This window comes from Cryptomeria japonica, chromosome 8 (genome assembly GCF_030272615.1).
Source record: "Cryptomeria japonica chromosome 8, Sugi_1.0, whole genome shotgun sequence".
NCBI classification, from domain to species: Eukaryota; Viridiplantae; Streptophyta; class Pinopsida; order Cupressales; family Cupressaceae; genus Cryptomeria; species Cryptomeria japonica.
In genome coordinates this window covers 108,434,329-108,461,728 of record NC_081412.1, presented here as the reverse complement: position 1 = coordinate 108,461,728, position 27,400 = coordinate 108,434,329, and the positions used below count along the sequence as shown (strand labels likewise).

Sequence of the window (27,400 nt, the reverse complement as noted above, 5' to 3'; positions counted from 1 at the left end):
ATACTTACTATTTATAGTAAGTCACTATTCAGGGTTTCTATTTTTAGACAGGCATCCAATCACATGGAGAACAGGGAGAGTCGACTCCTGGCTCAGACGGCTTAGCAATCAGACAAGTACATCAAGAGATATTAAAGTTTAAGTGACTTAAGTGATTTATTTAATATTTTAATATTATTATAAAGTTCTAAAGTAACTTTATAATAATAAAGTCACTTTAATATAATAAAGTGCGTTAAGTGAATAATTTAATGTGGGAATAAATCTTTTATCCCACATTGGCCAGGAAGGTGTTTGAGCTCTCTTAAGGAAAGAATAAAAGGAAAGGCAAGAGTTCATTCTCGGCATCCAGTTGATGAATAGTATTTTGATTGATTTTTATTGTGAAGCCTAGGGCTTTCGCAATTTTCTTCTTTGATCATAGGAAACGAAAACTTCCTATTTGATAGCAATTTTGAAGGAGTGAAATAACACCTGAATTATTGCAGTTGTGGGAAAGAATACTTCAGTTCTTTCATTTGTGCAAATTGGTGAAGTTTTCTACAAGGGTTTGAAGTTTATTGTTGAAGAACATTTATAGTTGGTTGTGAATCATCCTTATTTGGCAACAAATTATTCAAGGTTTTAAGAGCAGATTGCAAGTTTGTTCTTGCTGCTACAGTGCGCATGAACAGTGCGCGTGAACAGTGCGCATGAACAGTGCCGTGAATAGTGCGCTACAGTGCCATGAACAGTGCGCATGAACAGTGCCGTGAACAGTGCGCATGAACAGTGCGCTACAGTAGTTGGAGTTCTATAGAAGGGGATTTAGAGAGGTTGAACAGCTATATATATGTGACAAGGGATTTGCATATGAGAAGAATCAAACCAATATATCAAGGCAGCCATTGAAATACCAGGTTTTCTATCTATGGTCATTGTATTAGAAAATCATTACTTCATTGCATCATTTTCTATTATGATTATATCATGAAATATTTGGAGGTTGCATATGTTAAATGGAGATATAATTTGCATATTCCACATTCATGGTAACATTCAACATTGATCAGCCATTTAGCTTTCATGCCAATTGTTTGCTTAAATGCCTAATGGCTGTAGGTGTACTTTGGGATGCATGACAAGTGTTTGTCTTAATGTCAACTAGCTGTACTAGTTAATTTCAGTCATTACACATGTGTGGAAAGGTCTAAAACAGCTAGTATATCATTTCTATAACAACTTTGCATTGTTAGAAGTTTTCCATAACTTCATTTGCAGCCTACAAACCCAAAGAAGACAAATAAAGAATTCACTACAGCGGCTTCAAACATTGTATGCCAAATGTTTGACAATATTCCTTGGTGTTCATATAAGCAAAACAGGGTCAGATTAGCCAAGGGATATTACAGTTGGGTATTTTATTCTGTGTATGATTGTGTACAAAATACACGTCAACACTTCCTCAAGACACAACGCAAGAGGAGGCATTGCTGGCATTGCACTTTACTTATAATTTCATATGCCTTTCAGCACCTTGACCACGCAAGAGGAGAGAAAATGGGTTGCAGCCACCAACAAATATGGAAAATGAGTTGCAGATTACCACTCCACAACGCAGGGAGGAAAAACATGACATTTACTGTTTCAAAATGCCCCTTTCACCAATCACGTGGGAGGTGAAGCTGATGCTAGCAATTTGCCATTTGAATTTCAACTTTCCACACCATGCCACGTTGCCATTGCTTGAGGTTTTTATTGCTGCTGCCAGAAGGAGACCACGTGAGGGAGGAGCTGCATTCATTTGTTTTAAAAAATGGCGACTCTGCTGGGGAAATGAGAATGGAAATTGCCAAAATTCATCCAGTCAGTCTGTCCATTGTGTATGCACAGAGTGTGAAAGTGAATTTATGAGTTAGAAAGTGTTCCTTGTTCTGGATATGCAAGTATCCATGAGTTTCATGTTATATTTTATGAAAGGTAACGGTAAATTGTATTTGTTCAAAGTTGTAAGAAGCTCTTGCAGCTGTATACGAACTTTTCCCCAATTCCTTATTGGATGGCGACTCTGTGGTTCATACCAGTATTAAACAGCCTGGAAGAGTGTTTATTGCAGCGAGATCGAAGGAGTAAAGAGAATTAAATTTGTGATTGAATGGTTCTGCTGTTCAAAATATCCTCTGTGCAAGAGGTGGCGACTCTGTGATAAAAGACCGTGCTAAAGGTGAAATAAATCTCCAGATCTACAAGAGTTTACAGCTGCAAATCTCCAGGTATTTTCAGACGTTTCAAATGCAAAGATGTTTGTTCTGAAAATTAGAATGTGTAATGTCGTTTTCCCATTTAATGAACAAGGCACTGGTCTTTGACAGATTTGGGGATGGTTTCAGATCAACATTTTAAAAGACAAATCTATTTCCCTTTATGTGTAGGGGTGTGTTCTTTTCATTCCAAGCTCTGTTTTCATTTATGATTTATACAGATCTAGCCAATCTGTAATGTGTTTTTAGATTTGGTGAGTTTGTGAAATGATCTATCTGCTTAGTGTTAATGCAGTTATGTGTTTGTAATTGTTGTATTCAAAGCATCAAAGGGTGTCCCCCCCTAGGTCTAGCAGAACCTGAAGTGCAGGAGGATCAATTAGGGTCCTATGTTATGTTGTCCAAGCCCTGATGTGTTTCATAGATTGAAATTGGCCATTTCATAGAAGGATTGCAGGTATACTTGGGTTATCACTTTTGGTGAACAACAAAAAGCATGTGCTTCTGATTTATGATTGGGTATACTTGCCATTTTGTGAGGACTACATGATTAAGTTTAAGTTGTATTGTGTATTGAACTGTGAGTACTGTAGTTGTTCACTATGGTTGAGATTGCATTTGACATTTCTAGTCTCAGTCTCGTTATAATTGATAATTATAATGCAGTTCTTTTAGTTTCTAATTTCAATTGAATGTTGAAGGTTTGTTTGTGTCACAGTTTACTTCATCAGTAACTCATTGTTTCAAATGTTTCAATGTTCAAACTCCTAGGTTCTTACCTCCATAGACATTCCAATATTGATTTTTGATTAAAAACAGCCATAAAAGTTTTTAATAAATGTAAGTTTTGTTGTCCTTGCTTCGTAAATCTAGTGAAGTTTTTTAGTGCACCAGAAATTTGCCCCACTGTTTCTGTCCTTGAAACTTCTCTCCTCATTTGGTTTTCCTCCAATGACATTGTCTGTGTCATGACTTTACCCATCCTATGTTATTGATCGCCTTATGTTGCTGATGCTTGTATGCGTTGTGGGTACACTTGTACCATGATTTTTAGGCAATGCACATCACAGAGAATTGACTTCTCATGGATGACTTAAGTGTAAAAATAAGTTATTAGGTTGTGAAAAAAATCCCACAATGATAAAATTAATTTTATTTGGGAGTACCAAGTCTTTAATCTCAATGGTTATTTTTGGAATACTTTCACTATCTATGAGGTTTAGATTAATTTCTTTATCAAATTTGTCAACATAATTATCTTTTTCAGTTGTGGAATGTAATCTTTTTATTTTATTTTAATGGTAATGTTAGTTGGGTGCTATTTATGAGTTCCATCTCCTGTTGCAATGGGGCGAATACTTCTTTTGGCTTTCCTTCTTTCTCTCCTTTATTTGAAGCATCTTGTTTTCTTAGTTTCCTTTCCTGACTTGAGTTGTTGGAGATTCAGCTCTCATTGTTTCTTTTTGTTTCAATAGAACTGGTGTTGTCCCCAACTTTGCCCATCCTCTTTCATTTGATTGTCCTATGTACCTGGTAGGAAGGGCTGATGTCCTCCAGAACTTGAATAGCATCGGGCATTCTTTACTTTTGAACTAACATATCAAGTTCGTTTTTGTTATAGCTTCTGTAGTAACTGTAAATAATTCTTCATCATCTCTTTTGACCAAATATGGTGATTGTAACTTATGGCAAGTTTGTACATGCTTTTTTGAATTTTCCTGATTTCCTTATTTGCAATCTCTATCATAGTGACCTTATTTATTACATTCCTGACATTGGGCCATTTATTAGTCCTTATTATGTATGATTGGAAATCTTTGCTTTTCATTGTTGTTACTGTTTGTGCAGTATTTTGTGGCCTTGTATATCCTCTACTTATTACAGTAGGTTGTACTTTCTTTTCTTCTTTATATATAAATCAAAAGGGCACTGCCTGGTGTAATAATCTTTAAAATGACAAATTGTGTATAACGTCACAAGACTTTCTTCTTCTGAGTGCCTAATGTCTTTACATTTACTCGGCTAGTCCTTTTTTACAATTAATTTCAGTCCTGAAGTGTATCAGTCATCTTCTATTAAACCTGTAGTTGCAATATCTTCTGTTTTCAGTATCCAACATGCTATTACAAGTAGCTCCATAGCTTGGAGGAGGGACAAATATTGAGCTTTTTTAAAAAGCGTTCTTATGTCCATCCGTAAGGCATTGCATTAAGCTCAACATTAATCTGTAATAGTCTTTTACTGATCTATTGTTCTCTCTTTTTAAGTTAGCCAAGCTCTTTGTAACTGTGGGAGTCCATGTGCCATTGCCTGAACTCCCTTTAAGTGATCCCATTTGTTCTCATCATGATTTCTTCTTGTCAGCTTTTATCTGATCATGCCAATGAATGTTGTAGCTTTTCAATGTTCCTGCAAGGAATCTAACTTTGTCCATATCAGCGGTCATACTGTTTGCTACATAATAATTTTCAAACTTTAAGCACTGACTGATGTAATGCTCATACATTTCTTTCCTAAAGTTTTCTGGTATAGGTACCAAGGAATATTTGGTTTGCATTTCCCCTATTTTAATGGGTCTCTTGCTCAAATTTATATTAGTTGTTTTTCTGTAGAAGTCTGACATGACCGTGTTTTCTTTCTAGTAGATTATCTTTACCCAACCAGTTTCTTTTGCTGTCTCAAGCTGCCTCAATTCAGTTGTGATCATCTCAACATCAATATACAAAATAGGAATTTGATAGATGTTCATAACATTCAAATGGTATTTCTTTGAAAGTGTTACCTATCCTATTATGTTTCTAGTATGCACTTGTGGTTTTTTTATCCTTATATGGAGCCCAAGTATTCTTGTTAGTACGAGAGAAAGAAAGAGAATATATGCATAAGGGAATGACTATAAAATTCAGTGAGTGACAATAGAACTGAAACACCGACTCTATTTATGCACTGTCAAGAGGTACAGGCAAGAAGTTTTGACCATTATAGGCAACACTTATTTAAGTATTGTATAATTATTAAATCTACTAGTCACTATTAGTCTTCGAGTGAAATGTTTCTCCATCACATGATGAACTATGTATATATCTTCTACATCTTGTAGATGTGTAGGGGTCTTTGAATCTTCCCCAATGTATTTATGAAGATCTTTGAGAGCATTAGCTGGGACAGTGGCACTAATACTATGAAGTGATAGCTTATCTCATCTGTGGAGACTATTAAGTTTTTTTTACAACTATAAAAGCACTGATATTTTAGTAATCAATGTTACTCTTGTTTGGACTTCAATTTTTTTTAATTTTACTGGTATCTATGACTTAGAAACAATTTAATGCTAAATAAAATTTATCAAACAGATGGATCTTGGGGTTGGGTCATTTGTAGTTGCAAATGCAATGGTTTCAAGACAGGCACGCGATATTTCTATGTAAGTACTCAGAACATGGAGCATTATTGTAAGTTAGACTGCTTTGTTTAAGATTTTTCATCATAAGATGTTTCAAATTTAAGAATGAGCCATGCTTGTTCTGATTTTTATTATTTAGTACTCATCATTATTGTTTTCATAGTTATTTCGCCCAACTATTGGTATTGTTAGGTCAAAACTTACCATACTAAGCATACAATTAAGGTAGAATGTAACACTATATTGATATTTTGTCACGATTAGTGATTGTATGATTTTGCAGAATATGTTTTACATTATGGCACTTCATTTTGCAACTTAAGGCAGAGTCATTTAATACTGTCTCCAAAATCCTTTGCTGGATAGATAAGTTGTTTCAAACTTAATGATCGAGCGATATTGGAGTCAACGATGTTGAGTGCTGTTTGTAGTTAATAAAAACAATTATTAGATCTTTATATCGTATGCTTGTATCTTAAGCATGGTATGATGGTAGCATTACACTTGAAAAGATCATGATTAATCCTAAGTAATCATGACCCATGACATCTGCCATGTAATTTTTCAAGTTATTCTAAAAACGATTTCTGGTTTTTTTATATATATCTTTTTTGGGCTCTTGTTTACAGTTAGAGAGAAATATAGGGCAAAGATAGATTGAAACATTTTTAGTGTTTGTTTCTTGAGTTTTTCTTTTCTTTTTTTTGCTTTTGTTATGTTGGGTAAACTTTTTAACATGACCGATGATGCTGACATGTCTCGCCCACCGGTACCATGTGAAATGCTTTTGACCTAGAGGTATGAACCGATGAGGTCACAAACGAGGACATCATCCCCAATTAATAGAGTTGAGGCTTAGAACTGCGATCACATTGGGTCAGCAAAGGCACAATCCTGCAATCACAATGGCCCAGCGGGGGTTTGAGCATTGGTGGTCACAACAACAACACCACCAATTAATCAACACACTATGGGAAGAACCCGTTTCTTGAGTTTTTCTATTATTCAAAAAGTGGTTTTATTTTTTTATATACATCTTTTTTTGGCTCACATTTACATTTAGAAACAAAATATAGAGCAAAGGCGGACCAAACATTTTCTGTTGAGGATTAGGGTTTGGGTACCTGTTGTGACCATTTCACACATCGCCCCATTAAAATGGGGACCCCCTCTTTTTGCTCGTTTTGCCTGTTCTTTTTCTCTACTTTTTAGGTTTTTGGTTTAGTGTGTCAGTTGTCTGGATTAGGGTCAAGCCTTAGGGTTCCCGTTTTGACGTTTTCAGGCCAGAGTCCAGTCACTCTTGAGAGCTTTTTGAGCTTCCTCTCGCAGGATGCAATTTTGAATAAAGTGAATTCGCCAGAGGCTAAGTGAGTTGGTCTAGTTTCAATTGGAATTTTGAGTGCAACTCTGAAAATTTGTCTAAGTGTTGGTCTAGTTTCAATCAATGCCGGGGCCACATTTCAGAGAGCCATGGATATCGCTTTCAGGGACTTAATTGGAAAATGCATTATTATATATATGGATGATATCACGGTTTTCTCCAGGCAAAGAGAAGATCATGTGGATGACTTAAGAAGAGTCTTCCAAAGGTGTAGAAGATACGGTGTCTCTCTCAATCCGAAGAAATGCATATTTGGAGTAACAGAAGGAAAACTTTTAGGACATGTTATTTCAGAAAGAGGAATCTCCATCGATCCTGAAAGAGTAAAAGCCATATCCACTATCAATTTGCCGGCTAGCAAGAAAGAACTCAAATCATTCTTTGGCAAGATCAACTTTGTCAGAAAATTCATTACCGGATTTGCCGAGATTGTTAGACCTTTGAACGAGATGCTGAAGAAGGACGCAAAGATTGAATGGTCACCACAAGCCAAAAGGGCATTCGAGGAGATAAAGACGGCCATCACAAAAGCACCAGTATTAATCAGTCCTGATTATCTCAAGCCCTTCTATTTATATTCCTTCGCTTCTGACTACACTTGTGCCGCTATTCTGACCCAGAGAAGTGAAGAAAGGGATGAAAATCCAATTGCATTCATGAGCACCCCGCTAAAAGATGCAGAACTCAGATATCCTAACATTGAGAAACAAGCATACGCACTGGTAAAGGCCGTTAAGAAATTCAGACATTACCTCCTAAGGGCCAAAATTTATGCAATAGTACCAGATGCAGCAGTCAAGACTCTTCTCATGCAGAATGAACTAGGAGAAAGAAGAGGAAAGTGGGTCGCCATTATCCAAGAATTTGATATTGAAATCCAGCCCATGAAACTTGTTCGAGGACAAGCTTTGGCGCAGACATTGGCGATTGATGGACCAGGTTTAGTCCAGCAAATTTATGAGCTAGAGGACGTCACACATGATGAATGGTATAAAGATATTGTGACATACTTGCTTAACCACAGATGTCCTGCTCACATGACACCCACGCAGAAGAGAGCACTAAGGATGAAGTGTCAACATTACATGCTTCAAGGATCTGTTCTATATCGCAGAAATCATGAAGGAGTATATTTGAGGTGTGTTGGCAAAGAGGAGGCCAAACAGATAATCAAACATTTCCATTCCAAGTTTGGGACTGGACATGGAGCCAACCTCGCAACAGCTCATTAGATCCTGAGAGCAGGATATTACTGGCCTACACTTTTCAAAGATACATTTAATCATATCAGGACTTGCCACACATGCCAAGTCGCAGCCTTTAGAGAAAGAAATCTTGCTATGCCACTGAATCCAGTGATTGAAGCTAGGCCATTTGCCAAATGGGGAATGGATTTTATTGGTGTCATCAACCCTGCATCTTCGGCACAACACAAGTATAGCATCACAGCTACTGATTATTGTACCAGATGGTCGGAGGCACAAGCACTTAAAGTTTGCACTACTGAAGTTGAAATCAAATTTCTGGAGGAAAACATAATCACAAGGTTTGGATGTCCTTACGCGTTGGTTTGCGACAATGGCTCGGCATTCACATCATTGAGATTCTCGAATTGGGCTTTTGAATATGGAATAACCCTCAAGTTTTCATCAAATTATTATCCTCAGGGTAATGGGTTAGCTGAGTCAACTAACAAGAACTTACTCAGCGTTATCAAGAAATTGCTAGAAAGAAGTCCGAGAGAATGGCACACCCAATTGAGATTCGCCTTATGGGCGGACCGAATCAGGACCAAGAATGCATTAGGCATTTCACCTTATTTTTTGGTTTATGGTCAAGATCCAGTCTTTCCCATGCAACTCAGGATCCCGACTTTGAGATTTATTCAGGAGTACATGGAAGACACTGATGCTGTCCAAGCCCGATTAACGCAGTTAATGAATCTGGAAGAAAAGAGAGATCAAGCATTGGAAAACTTTGCAAAACACCAAGGAGTGGTGAAAAGATGGTTCGATCGACAAGCTAGAGTCAAGGCATTCCGAATTTCAGATCTTGTCCTGTACTGGGACAAGGCACATGAGAAAAGAGGAGAACATGATAAGTTTGATAAGCTTTGGAAAGGCCCTTATCAAATTTCAGAGATTTTGGGAGAAAATGCATTTAGGTTGAGGACTTTAACTGGAGAAGACATCCCATTGCCTGTCAATGGGAGGTATCTCAAACATTATTTCCAATCCTGAGATGCCCAAGGCCTTCCCTTGTACATAGTTAGTTTAGTTTGCGTTCGTTGTTTTTCATTTGTTTGCTTTTCTTCTCGCTTTGGTTTGCCTTTCGCTTTGTTTTCGTTCTTAGTTTAGGTGTTTTGTCTTAGGTTAGTTGTTTTGTCCTGAGGGGTATCCATTTGAAATTGGGTGATTTTGTTATGTAACGCTCTGACTTCCTGCTAGGTTGTTGGTTGCACTTGGACAATCATGAGGTCTTTTGGAACTACAAAGGGAGTTTCTTTTAGTAAAGCTTTGAGTCAGGACGTATTTACATTGAAGCAAGATTAGCTTATTGAACTCACGTATTTTGTCCTCCAGTTATTATATCTTTTCACACTTATAATCTCCGAGTCATTATGGTTTCCAGGCGAAGCTGTGATCAGTGAAAAATCTAAAGTCTGACTTCAGCGCCACCGCAATCCTCAAACCCCAGTGAGCTTCACTGCTCGCGAGCCAAAGAATTGACGGGACTAAAAGCAGTATCAAAAGAAAAGATGAGAAAATGAGAAAAGAGAAAAATCAAAAGAAAAATGATGAGCTGAAAAAGAAATATCAAATTGGCTAAAGGGAATGTACGAATAACTCCATCGGGGCTATAGACGCCTGGCCGGCAATGGAGCAATGTTCGTGAGCTTGCGGCGATAACCTCGTCGGGACTATGGACGTCTGACTGGCAACGAGGCTCTATCCAGGATGCTTTTGGAGTCTAGACAAACTACGTAGCTTATCACAGGGGAACCTGGAGATCATGATTGTCTTGTTGAGGGGAATTAACGCATTTGCACACACATGGATAACTGCGGACTTGATACTTTGTCTCAATATGATGGTCTCTTCTTGTAAGTGTTTCTTAACTCCTAGTTTTGTTGAGGGAGGTTTTCTGAGTTTTCTTCTAGAAAGATTGATTCCCAAATGTTTTTCAACATTTCTCAGTGGTGTCGCCAGATGTTGTGACCATTTCACACATCGCCCCATTAAAATGGGGACCCCCTCTTTTTGCTCGTTTTGCCTGTTCTTTTTCTCTGCTTTTTAGGTTTTTGGTTTAGTGTGTCAGTTGTCTGGATTAGGGTCAAGCCTTAGGGTTCCCGTTTTGACGTTTTCAGGCCAGAGTCCAGTCACTCTTGAGAGCTTTTTGAGCTTTCTCTCGCAGGATGCAATTTTGAATAAAGTGAATTTGCCAGAGGCTAAGTGAGTTGGTCTAGTTTCAATTGGAATTTTGAGTGCAACTCTGAAAATTTGTCTAAGTGTTGATGAGATTTTGATTTTCGTCCGATTGAGTAATTTTGACCAAATTTTGAAAATTTTGATAATTGATCCCAGGCATTGGAAATGACTTGTTTTTGCCTTGTGAAGTGATTAAACCCTTAAAATCTTGATATTTTGGCCTGTAGAAGCAAAATCGCTCCTGTCCCTCAGTGAAGGACCGAAGCTTGTTTTTCAAAATCTTACTGTCTCTGCAGGATCAAGACGAATTTCGAATTGGAAGTGATAAAGGGAGGCATGTTCTTTCCGTTGAATATAATTTGAAGAATTTTACAAACACTGAAATGTGCCAGGAGTAAAAATCGCTCCTGTCCCTCAGTGGAGGACCGGAGCTCAAAATCAAACATTGCCTTGTCCTTGCAGGATTTGAACAATTTGACGATTTGAGGAGATCAAAGGAGATATGTTTCATTAGTTGAATATAATTTGGAAGTGCCTTCGTGGAGAAAATTGGACCTCGAAGCTAAATCGTTCCTGTCCCTCAGCCAGGGACCAGGGCGAAATTCAGTGGTAGCTCCCGTCCCTCTCCCAGGGACCAGAGCGAATTTCCTCATGAGGCATGTTTTGGGCAAAGATCAAGTGAGTTTTAAGTTTGAGGCAAGTAAAGGTGGCGTAACGAACTCGTTGAAGACAAATCGAAGATTGCAAGACATCAAAGTGAACTCCAAATTGGCCTAGGCGCTCCTGTCCCTCAGTCAGGGACCAGAGCGATTTTTGCCTTAGGACAATTTTTCACCAAGTTAGAACGAATTTCATGCCAAGAATAGGTGAAAGGGTGCACATCGAGACCGTTGAAGATAATTTTGGAAGTTAGCAAAGTGTGATGGAGCCTACAAGTGAAAATTCGCTCCTGTCCCTCAGCCAGGGACCAAGGCGAAATATTGGTTATATTGCCTTCCACCCAAATTCAAGTCATTCTAAGTCAAAGTATAAGGTGGCAAGGACGTTTTGAGGTGTCTCGACAAAGAACGAAGTTACAAAGATTGACAAAGATGAAGGATTTGCACTAAAATGCTCAAGTTCGCTCCTGTCCCTCAGTCAGGGACCAGAGCGAAATCTCCATGGAGGCTTAAGTTTTGAATGATTATCACATTTCATGCGTTCAAGAAGGATCAAAGGACCTCATCTTACATTATGAAGGTGATTGTAAGTTGATGAGAACAAGGATGAGCCCAGAATACTCAAATTCGCTCCTGTCCCTCAGTCAGGGACCAGGGCGATATCCATTAGATTGGCTAGTTCTTTCAAAAATCACGCCAAGTAAAGGACGTACAAGGTTACACAGGGTCAAAGTGATCTTGAGAAGATGATGTGCAAAGAAACCAAACGTCAAAAGGTGATCAAATTGAGCCAAGAAGCTAGATCGCTCCTGTCCTTCAGGCAGGGACCAGGGCGATTTTCATTAAAACACTCATTTTACTTCGAAGATCATGTCAAAGCAAGGCTACACAAGATCGAGAACATCATTTGGAAGGCGACAAGTAAGAAGCTAAGATTAAAAGATGATGAATTTTGGCTAGAACATAAAGTTCGCTCCTGTCCCTCACCTAGGGACAGGGACCAGGGCGAAAACATTCAAACACCAAAATGCCTTGTCAAGGACGAATAAAGTAGGCGTGGAACGAAGGGATAACGTCATTTACTTGCCACATGATGAAGATTGGTGATCGTAGAAACAAAGATCAAGGAGAAAATACAAAGTTCGCTCCTGTCCCTCACCTAGGGACTAGGGCGATATCAACCTCAGGAGGCACTCATCCACACAAGTTGATCAAACTTGAGTTTCCTAACAAATATGCCAGTTTCAACGTGAAGATGGAGATTTTGAACGTAAAAGGCGAGAGATTCAAGGCTAAGGTGATAATTCGCTCCTGTCCCTCAGTCAGGGACCAGAGCGATATGGTTTGTATCTTTCCACCTTTCCAGTTTTGGCGCTAAAACACATTTTTTGAATTTTATTAAATGCTAAAATCGATAAATTTAGAAAATTCAATTAAATAGCATTTAAAAATTGCGCATGGACATTTAATTAATTATTTTTTGCCTTTAAAAATCGAATTAATTAATTGCAAAGGCATTAAATGAATTAATTATTATTTTAAATAAAAAATCAAATTGGAGCGCTTGGATTTAAATATTTACAAAAGTCGGCCATTGGTTTTTATTAAAATTGCTTTTAATTATCTTTGTTTTTACCAAGTCGGCCTTGAGGTAGTTGTAAGGGTAAGCGCCTATAAAGGGAGGTGTTTATTTCGTTTTTCAAATCATTATTCAAACATCCTTCACATGCGATTTGGAGAGGTGCGAATTGTGTTCAAAGTGGAGCGAATTTCCATTCCAAGCAAGGTGCGAATTTAGCAAAGGAAGTGGTGCGAACATCATCTTCAAAGGGGAGTGCGAGATTAGTTTCAAGTGAGGCGAACTTGCCAAAGACCACGTCAAAGACCCCCCCAAAGGTGGCGAATTGCTAAGTGGACGTTCATTTGAAGAGAGATCACGTTGAAATCTTTCAAGCATCGATTTTTGCCTAGGCGATTCTCTTTATTTTGCATTTTAGAGTTAGCTCTCAAGTGAGGTATGGCAATGTGATCCCTTGTTTTAAATTTTGAATTTTGATCGTCATTGCTTCAAATTTTGAATTTTGAAATTTTGAATTTCAGTAGCTCGATCGTTTTTTAGGAAATGATAACTCAAGGACTTATCATGAAGTTTCCTAAATTTTATCTCTAATCTATAGTTATACATTGCAAAATCTAGTTTCTTATTACGAAATGTTGTGTAGGTATGGCGACCCCAAAGGCGGGAGCATCCACCAGTCGTCCAGCTCTCATGAAGGAAGATCAAAAGACCGAAGAACTGGAGACCAAGATCGTGTCTAAGTGGAGCAACATTGGAGATACCAACTTGGGCAACTTCAGCACGAAGAAGTTTCGAGAGGTCCCTTACATTGGCAAGCCATCACCTGTCGCCAGGAGGATAATCGAAAGTGGCATCATTAAGGCGGCCGGCTTCCCTCCAGCAGTACAATGCCATGAGTTGATGATCGAGTGTGCTCGTCATTATGATCCTCAATCCAGAACAATCGTGTCCAAGGAAGGGAACACTTTAGCTTATCTTTCAGAAGAGGCTATAAGTGAGGCTTTCCATCTTCCAGAGCACAGAGATATGGTCTACAAGAGCATAGAAGGAGCCAGGTCAATGTACGAAGATGATCCAGATGCTTGCCTAAGCATCATTAACAAGAACTGGTTACTCAAGAGTCGTCCTCGCCTGAGCAAGATACCGAACACACCACATAGGATCGATTTCCAGGAGGAGTACAAAGATTTGATTACAATGCTCAACCGAGTCACAGGAGCCCCTCAGGCCTTCTACTTTGAGAAGTGGATGTTCTACTTCATCCAGGTGATAGTTCAGGGAAAAGGAACAATTCATTGGGCTAGAATGATTAGCCATTGCTTGGACGTACAGTTGAGGAGACTAAAAGCTACCAAGTCCTTCCACATGAGTTCATACGTCATATATGCTTTGATTAGGAGCTTTGATGACTTTGTGCTGAAATGACAATTGTTTTTTCTATATATACACAATATTTGGCATGAAATGACAATTGTTTTTTCTTTTTAATTTCAGTATTTTTACAAATAGTACACAATTTTCTCGTTTCCTGACTTTGTGCTGAATTTTTCCCATTTTAAACTTAGGTAATTGGATTCAATTTATACTTTTACCACATTGTGTCATGTAAAGGGAATGCTGCTTGTTAGTGTTTTAATTTGTCCTTTTAAGGACAACACAAAACATGATGACATGTAAGGTATATTTTTTTTTTGAATTAAAATAGGAAGCTCCCTTGTAGCTAAAATTTAAAATAAACCCTAGAACTTAAGGAAACAAACTCTAGCTTTCAAAGTATGTACAAGTTAAATCTTTGGGTTTTGAGCACACATTGAATGAATGCTTTTAATAATGTCCACGAGGCCAAACAGCCTTTGGAACCCACGGGTAGCCAGCAAAAGAAGAGTACGCAAAGACCAAAGAACAATCTTCTAAATCTCCTTTTCCATTTCCTTCTGCATCTTGGATCTTAAACTGTGTAACTTGATCAATAAATTTGCGACTCTTGTTATCTTATCTTCTTCAAATAAACTACTCAAGGTGTTTACATTTAGCATGTCAATGTAGTGAATTCGGATACCATTGTAAGCTGGACATTCCATGATATAGTGCCATTCTGTCTCCACAACCCCTTGGGTGCAATATCTACATTTTCTATCTGCCCACTCCTCTTTAGGTATCATCCATCTCCCAGTTTCACACCTAAGTTATGTGAACTAGTCCTGATTTGAGCAATTAACATTTTTGCTTTCCATTTTATATCCATTCCAATGTAATTTTTTTGTGTATGGTCATGTGTGGGATTGAAATGTTTGATATAATATTCATTTTTTCTCCCAAGTTGTCCTGTCCACATGTTTTCTCTAAACTTTCCTTGCACGTACTTTTTTATTTCCTTTTTGTTATTTGAGCAATCACTTATGCTAATACTCCATTTATTCAACCACTTAATGTTTTGCTTCATCCATGTTTTCTTTCTTCTTTCTAGCTTCTCTTCCGCTGCAATTTTTGGCCAATGATGTGTCTCCATGTTTTCTACTCTTTTTAAATAACTTAGTAACCGGGTCATAGCTGCTACCTCAATAGGGAAAGCCCCTGCTTCTGCTAGAACAATCTCGTATGGAACGGGTGATTTAATCTTGAGACTACTTGTGATTAAGTGTTTTTGTAATCTCTCTATTTGCCTCCATTTACTTTCTGAAGTGTTGCTGCCCCATACCTCACAACCATATAAGACCATTGGAACCACAAGAAGGCCAAAAAGAGTCTTTTTAGTTTTCCAGTCCCATAGCTCAGCTCTTCTACATCTATTTTGCAATGAGTATAAGGCTTTCCATCCTCCCTTGGATCTTTTTCATTCTGCATGTTTCCCAACTGAGTTTATTGTGGAAATTAAGACCAAGGTATTTAAATTCATTGACCATTTGTAATGGGCTGCCCTCAAAAACAAATTCCCTATGAGCCTTCTTTTTCTTCAAGGTAAAGATCATGATCTTAGTTTTGCTGGTGCTTACTTGCATCCCTGCCTCGTGGCAAAAACAAACTAAAGAAAATGGCTATCTTTTGGTTCTGGGGTATGGGCATAAGATCAATCAAACCTTCTACACACAGACCAAAGATGTTATATCTTCTTGGCCTACAAAAATGACCTAATCTATGACCACACACACACACACACATGCACGCATGCGCGCACACACTGTAATGTCCCCTTCTCAGACCTGATCTTTCCAGTGACCGTTGGCCTTTTTTCTGGAAACTCGAAGGCTAGTCGGAAGGTAAAATTAGGGTTTCCTATTTTTGAGGATGTCTTTGCTCGGAGTTGGTGGATTCAATGGCAGATTCTTTCTGGGTTTTCAGAGAGCTTCGCAGTGGGATGTTCATTTCGGCATTCAGAGCATTTTCTGGAATTTACTATTTTTAGTAAATTCTATTTTTGGCAGTTTTTCAGTTGGGTTCAGCATGGTTGACTTCCTACTTCAGTTTGGTCAGTTGACTTGGTCATTATTGGCTTCAGGGCACGATTGAAGAGTTAAGTTGATATATTTAATTAAAAGGTCACGTTTTAATATTATATTCGAACGTTGACCCCTTGGCCTAGTCTATTGACTTTATGTTGTTTTGAAAAGTGGGCTTTTTGAGGGTGGCGCCTTCATTAAAGATTATTTTATTAATTTCCAAAGTCAAAGCAAGCTTAATGTGGGCGCATTTATCAAGGTATTGAATTTAATTAGAATATCAATATTAAGCTTGAAAGGAAAAGGACGCCATCTTGGAGAAAGGATTAGGGTTTGGATATTGAAGTGGATTTTAGGGTTTCGTGAAGTCAACAGGAAGTTATGAAAGGAAGACTTTGAGCATCATTTCACATCTTTGGTCTACAGCACTGTTATGTTGCCGGTTTGGCTCTGGGTTTGCTTCGAGGAATGAAGGCCTCCTAGCTCGGGCATCGCTTCTTGTTTGTAAGACAACAACTAGTGGTGATTTTAGTCTAGTTTGTGAGTTCCTTGAAATTTGTGCATTGTAATCAGCATTGTAGTTCTTAATTTCTGATTTTTGCATATTAGAAGTTCCTGGTTTTTGCATGTTAGCTTCAGCAGATTGGATGTTTAATTCATAAATCAAAAAAGACAAAGAAATTCGTTGTGGGTATTGCATATTCCCTTCCATATAGGGAAGGCGCCCATGTGTGCCAATTTGTAGATTTATTTGTGAAGCATCAGATTTTTAAAAGAGAAATCGCCCTTTCCAGTTGGGTCGTACCTTTGCTGTCTTGGGAATTGTGCATTGAGTGTTAGATGCTTTTTAAGTCTGTTTTCTGTTCTTAGTCTGAGCGCCTCCTTTCTATTAGAGTTTTGCAATTGATATCAGGCATTTTGAATGAGTAAAGAGTGAGTTCCGAGCATTTCAAAGGAATCCTATGTTGCTGGTTATTTGTTGAAAGGTGCAGGTCTGTTAAATCAGTTTGGAGAAATCTGCAATATCTTTATTCGATGGTGGTGAGAGTTCTTTGAAAGCGATGGGAATGCTTCATTGAAGATTTATTCAAGTCTGGAGAAAAGGTTGGATCTGTTTATTGCCATTTCCGTTAATCTTACTTCTCAGCAAAGGAATTCATTAATATTGTACCTCTCTATTTATATGCTGATACATATTGTTTGCAAGATTTCATCTTTCATAGTGTAAGCTGGCAGTAGTACTGACAACAGAGTATAATCTTGCTTTATCAAATTGTAATGCTCTTCTTACTTTCAGCATTTGATATTGTATTTAATTGACCTCCGCCCTATGGTAGCTACTTTCCCATTCTGGGTTAGCAAGCACATTCTGGGTGTTGAGTATTTCCAGCTTCCGCATTTCTTTTCAAGCATTGTTTTGTAATCACTCCGCCATATGGTCACCCCTCACTCCATTCTGGATTGGGTAGCACATACTTGGTGTAGAGTTCCCTTTCAGCATTTAGGGTAGAAGATCCTCTGACCATATGCTCGCCATCATCGGCGCCATTCTTGGTTAGAGTTATTGCATAAGCAATTTGTTTTAGATCCTCTGACCAATGCTCACACCTTGCCCACATCGGGATCCTGGTGTACATTCTGGTTAGAGTTGCTTCAGCACGTTTTGGTTTATCTTCTAACCTTAACGGGTGCATTGAATGTAATTTGTAATTTTGTACAAACGAAAAAATTTGGCTCGGAATATTTCACACACACACACACTCATTTTGGTTAAAAATAGAGACCAAAAGAATGAGTACAAGACAAGAATTGAATTGGATTGAAAACAACAGATAAAACCTAATGAATTGAATAATGAAATTGCATATAAAGCTATAACACCTATGTTAACAAAAATTGCAATACATAGCCTGTAGCAATCATTGAAAATTACAATACAAAGCTTGCAGCGATCACCGATTTCAATTCAATATACAAAATATATAAGACAATGGACGAAGCTTCAACAATAATCATAGTAGGAAGTAGGCATAGAATTACTATTTCATAAAAATCTAAGTGCCAATAGCACTTATTTAGTTATTTATAAATTTTTAGCAAGATTTGCGTGCTCCAGCTATGCAATTATCCCCACAGGTAAATACAAAATAAACTGTGGAAGTCTAATGCAAAAAATAGTTGCTTGCATACAAAGTAAGCCCTAAATATCAAATGGTCTTAAATAGCTCATGTAAAATAAGTAATTCTTAAATAAAACAACTTTGAATAGGTTTTCTAAAAGATCATCTCAAAATATCAGTGTTCCACGGGGAGGCGTCCCCCCCCTTTTTGACCACGTCCCCCCGTAAGAAATGTCTCAGGGACGGGGGGACGACGTCCCCCGCCATCCCGCCACCGCCACCCAAGCGCCACCGGGACGCTGAGACGTCTCCGCGTCTCCCAGGGAGACGTCTCCCCGTCTCTCGAGAGACGTGCAAACGTCTCTCAAGGGACGGGGTAGATGCCCAGACGTCTCCCGCGTCACCCACCTCAAAAGCAAACAAAAAAAGCATTTTTTTATAAACATGTGACTTTTGGGGGGGTTAAGGGGTAACCCTAATTCGACGTGGGCCCCACCCTATCCCCCAAAACAACACAAAAGCATGTTTTTTTCAGATTTCACTCTCATTTTGGAAAACTGATTTTCCAACAAGCTGAAGAGGAGGAAAAACTTGAAGAAGACTGATTGAAGGGGTGAGAAAAGTGATTGCAAGCGTGATAGGAGCTAGAAGAAGCAAGAAGGGGAAGAAGAAGATTCTTCTACATTTTGGAGAGATTTTTCAAGCACAAGGTAGGGTTTTTCAACTTTTTCTTGTTTTTTTTTGGTTTTATTTTTTGATTTTCATTGTTCTCTGTCATTTTTGGATTTTTTTTCCCTATTCATCTCAAAATGAGATTTGATGTTGAATCTTGAGGGCAAAATGATGAATGAATCAATCATCATTTTGCCGTCAAGATTCAACATCAAATCTCATTTTGAGATGAATAGGAAAAAAATATATTGTTAAACTAGGCTGATTTTATTTTTATTTTTATTTTGTGAAATGCATTGTCAATTTCACAATGAGCTCCCAAGGCATGAGTGAAGATGACATGGAAATCCATTCTCATAGTGAGAATGATTCAGAATATGAACCTGAAAATGAGGGAGGTGACCATGGGGTTGATCCTGGAGCCCAATCTAGTTCTATGGCGAGTGCACCAGCTAGTACAGGCTCCCCTTCAGAGTTGTTGGCACCATATGCTAGGGGTCATTTTGATCCTAAGTCTCCTCTAAAACAGTTTGCTTCATGAATATTAGTACAAGGCACATCACATTCAAGTGGGGGAGCAAGGAAGTGGAAGTGCAACATTTGTGACACTGAATGGTTCGGTAGCATTAGTAGGGTGAATGCACACTTTCTGTTTTGGAGAGGAAAAGGCGTGAAACATTGTAAGTTTTTGGAGGAAGCTAAAAATATACAGTACAAAATTGAGTTTAATAAGCTTTGGGGGGTTCTAGATGACACAAATATTTCAATGCCTACTACTTTGTTTGCTAGGGCAGCACTTCAAGGCAACCAGAATGTGCCACATACTTCTCATGCTTCGCAGACGAGAGGAATGATGTTTGGATCTCCATCCACTTCCACTTCTACTGCCACCAGGGCTGGGAAACGTAGGTTGCAGACACCACAAAGCAACCCCATTGCTGATATGTTTAATGTGTAGCTAAGAGATGAGATAGATGAATCCATTGGCAAGCTCTTCTTTGCCAATGGCATTCCATTTCATGTTACATGGTCTCCTTATTATAGGGAGATGATGGCTATGGTGGCCAAGGGAGGACCATCTTATGTGCCACCAGGGGAGACAAAAATGAGGACCTCGATCTTGGATAAATGCTATTCCAAGATCAATATTTTGATGGAGAAGATGAAGGCATGTTGGGTGGCATCGGGGTGTAGCATAGTTATGGATGGGTGGACGAACATTAGCCATCGTCCACTCATCAACATCATGGTCACATGTGCAGAGGGCCCATACTTCCTCAGAGCAGTTGATTGTATAGGGCATCGTAAAGATGGTGATTTCCAGTTTCAGGTCCCCAGGGAGGCTATTGAGGAAGTTGGGCCACAAAATGTGGTCCAAGTAGTGACAGATGCAACCCATGTGTGTGGAGCAGCAGGGAGACTCATTGAGGCAGCCTATAGACACATTTGGTGGACCCCATGTTGTGTGCATGCCATGAACAATGCGCTCAAGGACATGGGGAAGATAGACTGGATTAGAGGAGTGGTCACCGATGCGAGAGATGTGCAGATGTTTATCTGCAACCACCACACTTCACATGCACTCTTCAGGACCCCTCTCTATGAGTGCATTGACTCTATGCTTGACCAGATGAGGGCTGCTGTGCGAGTGAAGGACCCCTCTCTAGCATTCTACAATGAGCAAATCCAGCCTATCATTCTGCGTAGATGGGACAAGTTGAACACTCCTTTGCATATGGCTGCCTTTGCCTTGAATCCTAAGTGGTACAAGGCTAGACCGGGTAGACTAACACCGATTCAGGATGATGAGGTGAAGGCGGGTTTCTTTAGGTGCATAGAGAAGATGTTTGATTCCAGAGATGCCAGCACAATGCGCACTGAGTGGGGAAGATTTGCCACTCTTAGAGGTTATTCAGATGCGGCAAAGATGGATATAGACACTATGGCACAGGAGGACCCACTTTTGTGGTGGAATTGTCATGGCCTGAAATCTTTGACCACCACTCTAGCCATCTGTTTGCTATCCCAGGTTTCCAGTTCTTCAGCTGTTGAGAGGAACTGGTCTACATATAGCTTCATCCACTCTCTTAAGAGGAACAGACTTACCTCTAAGAGAGTAGAGAAGCTTGTGGCTGTACACAGTGCTTTGCGTCTCATGGACCGCAAGACACTTGTGTACAAGGAGAGTCCAGCGGCACGATGGGATGTAGAGCTAGAGGAGCCTTCATAGATTGATGAGGATGATCCTACCACTTCAGATGCAAGGCTAGTTGGTGTGAGCTTGAGGGACCTTGATCTTCAGGAGTCCAATAGTTTCAGTGAGGAGGAGTTCGTAGATGATTAGAGGCCTCCATTAGCTACATTTTGAGTTTTGTCATTTTGTCTTCGACTCTAGTCTCTTTTGAAATGCTATTGCTACATGTATTTGTATTTGGCTACTCATTGTAATGATGAATCATGTAATCATCTTTATTATTATAGACTCTGCAATGGCATCAGATATTCATATTTTCGTTTTCCTTTTTCGATATAATAGAAATGAGAAATCTCCAATTTGACAATTTCATTTGTCAAATTTTATTTAGCATTTAGCAGTTAGTATTACTAATCTAAGTAATCTTGGTATTTACTATAGTTTCATTTGAAATCTAATTCTTATACTGTTATACTATCATACATCTTTTCAAAACTAGTTTTTCAAGTACTATATGTATATGTATAGTATATGTATAACTATATGAGCACCGCCACCCCGCCACCCCCCCCTCCGCCGTCCCCCCGCTGTCCCCAAACTTAGGCCCTTGGTCCCCCTGTCCCGGAAACGCGTCTCCACGTCCCCCCGTCCCCAACGCCCATGGAACACTGCAAACTATCAATACTTCTATAATAGCAATGACTAAAATAGCTAGTCTAATAGTTAGTTCTTCTTAGTGACTTTGATGCATATCCTTTTTCTTACTATACATATCCTTAGGAGAAACTTGAAACCATAACTATTCATCCTTTTCTCAATGACAACCTCCATATGGTATCCTTTGTTGAAAATTATATTATATACCTTGGGACACCTTGAAAGAAGAGTGAAGAAAATCTTTTGGTAAAACACCTAGTGTCTTATCTCATATATTGCTCTTGCAATTATTGAAACTCAATTGAAAATTTTTGCAATCCTTGTTAAACCTGCACATCTTGCTTGAGCCAACTCCTTTGGTCTACATGGCCTTTTTTTTACATTCTTGTCATAACTTTTCATCCATTTAATGAAGGTGTGCACACTTTTCCTCCTAAACACCTTTTTCACATAGTTCCATGGAGTCTTGGTATAGGGTGATGATGGGGCAGGGTTTTCGGAATAGGGGACCAAGGGCCTATATTTGGGGATGGTGGGTGGACGGTGGCACAAACATTTATAAAAAACATATATTTATACAAGGAATAATATAGAAAACTTTGAACACTCAATCATATTTGGTATTGCATTGAATGAAGAATCACCTGTATCCACAAGTCAGTAAAGACCGTGATCCTCAATACCAACAGCTACAGTAGTGCGTGTTGCACGATCTACAATCGAACACTTGTGAGCATTGAATATCACATCAAGTTGGGGAGAATGCCGCATAATTTGACTCACAAAGAGTAGGTTTAGCTCCATGCCAGGAACGTAGTATACATTGAGGAATATGAGATTCCACCCATCATACTGTATCTAAATGTTGCCCTTGCCGAGAACGGTATACTCTTCACCTCCTCCCAAAATGACTGAATCAGTATAGGGAGAGAATTTTGTAAACCAATCATGCCCGTGAGTAAAATGCCGAGAAGCACCATAATCTATATACCTAGCAGAAGACTTCAAATGGTTTGTAGGTCTTTTAGCCATGAACGCGTAAAAGGCAAACTCTTTCTGCTCTGTGTGCTCAGTGACATTGGCTTTAGGCTGAGATCCTCCTTGCTTCCGTTGTTCGAAAGCTATCCGATTGCGACAATCCTTGATCATATGGCCATATGCACTGAACCTTCTTCTTCTTTGAACCATCCTGTGACTGACTGGAGCCCTTTTGCTGAGATGACTGTGATGACTGAGCTTTGCTTTTATCCTTGTGAAAGGATTTGGCTGCAAAAGCTTGCTCTGAGGAGGATGAAGTGGCACCGCTACCAAACTGTTGTTTCCAACGATCTTGCTACAAAAGTTTGGTGCACAACTATGGAAATTTCAAATCAACATTCGTAGATGTAATGTTGAGAGTCTATGAAATGCTCATAGGATTTTGGTAGACTTTTCAAGGTGATTACTACCATATCCTCTTGCTCGATTTTCTGACCAATAGCTTCAAGCTGATCTCAAATGTCCTTAATCTTCGTGAGATGCTCCTGTAAGGACATATGTTCAACCATCATGATGGAGAACAACTAATTCTTTAGAAAGAACTCTTGGCTTTTGTTGGATGTCTCATGCAATTCCTTCAGATGCATCCTGATTTCTGATGCTGATTTACCAAAAGGAATCTGAGGCAACTGGTCTTTTGTGATAGAGAGCTTAAGGAGTATGACGGCTTCACAATTTCGGTCATCAAACTTGTCCTGATTTGATCTGGCTGCAAAAGGACAAGATTCTTTTCCCAAAACAAGATCATCAAGGCGGCGATATTAAAAAATAGTCAACATGCGTTGCTTCACGTGTTATAATTTTTGCCATCAAATCTCTGACTGCCTTCCAACATTAAGTTGGTCAATGATGCCATTGTGCACACTTCTCAAGACACAGAAAATGAGAAAATCTAAAAGGGCGTAAATCTAAAACAGAGGAAGAAACAGGTACAAACTTTGAAAAAGTGAAGTACAAATGGCACGAAACTCGAGAAAAAATTCCAGTAGATCCAAGAAATTCTGTTAGAGACCTAAAGGGGTCTCGAAAAACCCACAAGGAATTTGTGATTAAAAATTAATTTTGGCAAGAATTTGAGGGTTTTCTGCAAAACACTAGCCGAAATACAGAGAAGTTGTGAAAATTCGTGGGTATGATGAAGAAAAAACCGAAGGGTTGGAAAACCCTAGCCATCACTGGAAGAAGACCCGAAAGGTGCGAGAAAGAATTCAACAAACACAAAGGCCGTCACACAAAAATCTGTAGTCGCGGACTGGAAATCATGGGCTCAAAATGATAAAACCTGCAAAAAATATCCCATCGTGCAAAAGAAAATGCAGGTCGCGCGGGTAAAGAATATGCACAGAATCATGAAAAAAATCGCGGGTTTGCAAAATCGAAGGACGTTGCATCACGGATTTGCAGAACAAGCAACCATGAAAGACGTGAATCACATTGCACAAAAGAATTGTGGGCCGTGGACCAAAAAAAATCCGATGTGAAGTTGTGTTGCGCTAAAAAATGAAGCATTGTAGAGAGAAGAAAAGACGATGCCGATCGAAGTCGCGGGAGAGAAGATCGCCGCCGAGAGTTGCTGAAGAATTTCTGTCGCGGGAAAAGAGATCCACCACAAACACAAAAAATCACGAACACAGAAAGTGGCATCGCGAGCTACAGGAAACCCTTTTGCACTCAATAAAAATCCTTCAGAAAAAATTGAATTCTGAGAAAAGTTTTTCAAAAAAATGATGGATTCTTTTTAATGTGCTTCCCGCTCTGATACCGTTTTACAAGAAGGTAATTGGTAAAAATATTAGATTGTTTATTTACAGAAGAGATCGAGTCTCTTATAGAATACAAGATTTACAAAAAATGGTAAGTTTCTAAAAAGAAACTATAGAGGATCATAAAATGATATTACAACTATATTACAAGAATATTGAGCATTAAACATTACAAAATTTTATTTTAATAACTGAGAAACCTTTTTTTCTTAAATAATTTCTGAGAAGTTATGGTCGAATCTTTATTTTTTGCTTTTTTTGTACTATTTTTAGCTTCCTTTTTGCTTTTTTTGATTAAATTTGATAGATCTTGGAAAACTAAGAGCGACCCAGATGGTTATATATGGGTAAATAAAACTTAGAAATTTGTTTTTCTTCAAGATGTGCCAAATTTTCTCCTCAAGGTTGGATCTCTTAGAAATTGGATAGGAACTTAGTAGATCTAGAGCTTTGATACCATGTTGGAGTTATTTGTTCAACTCTGCAAGCCCATGAATCACTTGCAAGAAAAACACCTATCACATCTGAAGAGAAGAAGCTATGATTAATGCTATGCAACCTTGAGAGATATTGATCTAAAGAGGAATTTGATATGTAGATTAACTTGTAAAGAAATTGGATAGATTACAATGAATGAATGACTTGCTTTATAGAAAGCAAGAGAAACCTAATCTAAATTTAGGGAAGCTAAATAAAGCCCAACTAAAGCTCAACTAAGTGAACTTAATCTATTATTAACCTAATCTAATAAAAGATAAAAAAAATATCTATGTTCAGCTTAAGTGAATAAAGTAATTAAAGGACCTAATTAATTAAATAATTAGATAATGTCCTAATTACTGCGACAGTTGATTCTCGAGTTCTAGTATATTTTGGGCTGTTGAGTCCACATGGAGTCCAAGTCCTAAAACTTTGATTTATAGAGTTGAGAGATGCAATAAAACATAAAGGGTATCTACAAACAAAAATCCAAAAGCATGGATTAATATCCCCCAAGGGTGCCCCGTGTGTGACTGTTCTTGTTCTTGTTCCTCTGTGACCCTTCACCCACCCCTAGTGTCTTTTAACATTCCAAGGCCAGATAGGTTTGCTTAGAGAACGGTTCCTGAATTGTGACTCTTTATATACTGTCTTGAAGTGTTTCTCTTTTTTCTTATTTGGTTGTTTTTATTTGACCATCTCATTAAATACATTTTCATGTGTGACAACAATTACATATGAGAAAATTGATCTAACCAAGTGTGGCATCCCCCATTTTACTACCAATATTAAATGTTAGTTATGCAAGGTGCACAACACCTATCCCAACAAATCCACCTTTCACTTTATTGAACACAATTTCATTGCTCTTTTTGATTAAGAAGTAATACTTTTTCTTTCGCATAATGCATTTATTAAATAGCCAAAATCTAGGGTCTATTTGATTGCGTAGTTTACTAGTAATATGATATTCAAGTGCATTAGAATTCAATTTTCAAATTTATTGTTATTGTTGATAGAAAAGTGAAATTAGATTATGCAAAACTCAAAATGAGAAAAAGATTAAGAAGGACAACTAGGATAGAATTCTATCTATAGTATTAGATAGAGTTTTTTCTTTTCTTTTTGTTACTGTAAGATGATTAATAGTATAAGATTAAACATGTTGGGTGGTTACTATATTGAACATGTAAATGTATCAATTCAGGAAAGATGGAGATGCAATTAAGAGGGTAGCTCCCCTACTTTTGCTTGGTTTTGCTCGCTCAATTCTTACAAAAGGGGTTGACTATCAGGTATCTAAAGGCGATGAAGTTGCTTTGAAAATGTTGAACATATATCAAGTATTTATTGCAGTTTTTTGAAATATGAGTAAAAAAGAAGAATAACTTGCTGAATTTAGTACATGTATTTTTGATTGTATTCTTGGAAAGTAGCTGTCTTTTCAATTGGTATTGTGGATTGTATTGTTCAAAAGTATGTTTCTTTGCTTTTAACATGGTATTCATCTCCTATCTGTAAATGTAGTTCCCTCCATGCAGAGTTTATCATCCAAAAACACAAGTTTGTTGATTTTTGGCCAAAAGTTTACAATTTCTTATGTAGCTATAACAGTTGGAAAATGACAGTTTTTTTATTCTCCTCGTAGAATTACCAGCATGATGGCTACATTTTGATGAACTTGAATGTCATGTTAGAAGGGTTGATTTTGTAAAGTCGTAATGCTTCATCAAGACAATTATTGATGGTCTATTACAGTGTTTTTCTCAACATGTAATGGCTCTTTGACCATCATGGCTCATATAGCTGATATAACAAGGGTACTCTCTATGTATAGTTGCAATGTTTTTAAAAAATAAATACAGAATGGTAGTGACAAACATATGGGACAAGTGATGCACAGAGTTTATTTCAAGCAAATTTCTTCAAAGATGTAGAGCTTCATATAGAATTTCTTGGTTTAGGATCAATCAAGGTTAGAGAGAGAGTGGGTCAAGGTTGACAAACTCTCTTCATGAAACAACCATTTGATGCATACAGATAGGAAAAATGAACTAAGTCCGCCCTATGCTGCAAGTGCAACGGTTCTAATCCTCCACCAAGTCCGCCCTAAGTCACATGGAAAGGATCCTAAGTTCTTCAAGGTCTGCCTTGCAATTAAGTGTTAGGTTCTAAACCTTCTCAAAGTCCGCCCTAGGGGTGAGTCTAAGGCAAAGGCATAATCATAATCCTCTTGAAGTCCGCCCTATACATTTTGTGTGGTGCATATTCTTCTTGAAGTCCGCCTTGCCTTGCAAAAGAATGTTCTCAAGTGCTTCAAAGTCCGCTCTCATGCTGCAATGAAAAGGT

At 38.3% G+C, this 27,400-nt stretch overlaps 1 protein-coding gene across 1 annotated transcript in view; it reads left to right on the top strand.

Annotated features, from left to right (window-relative positions):
• LOC131062441 (uncharacterized protein At4g17910) overlaps nucleotides 1-27,400 on the top strand; it is a 182,536-nt gene that overhangs the window by 30,650 nt on the left and 124,486 nt on the right. Inside the window, exons 8-9 of the mRNA XM_057996107.2 lie at nucleotides 5,594-5,664; nucleotides 26,259-26,346. Of these exons, the coding sequence (XP_057852090.2) occupies nucleotides 5,594-5,664; nucleotides 26,259-26,346 (159 nt within the window). The remainder of the gene's footprint in view (nucleotides 1-5,593; nucleotides 5,665-26,258; nucleotides 26,347-27,400) is intronic.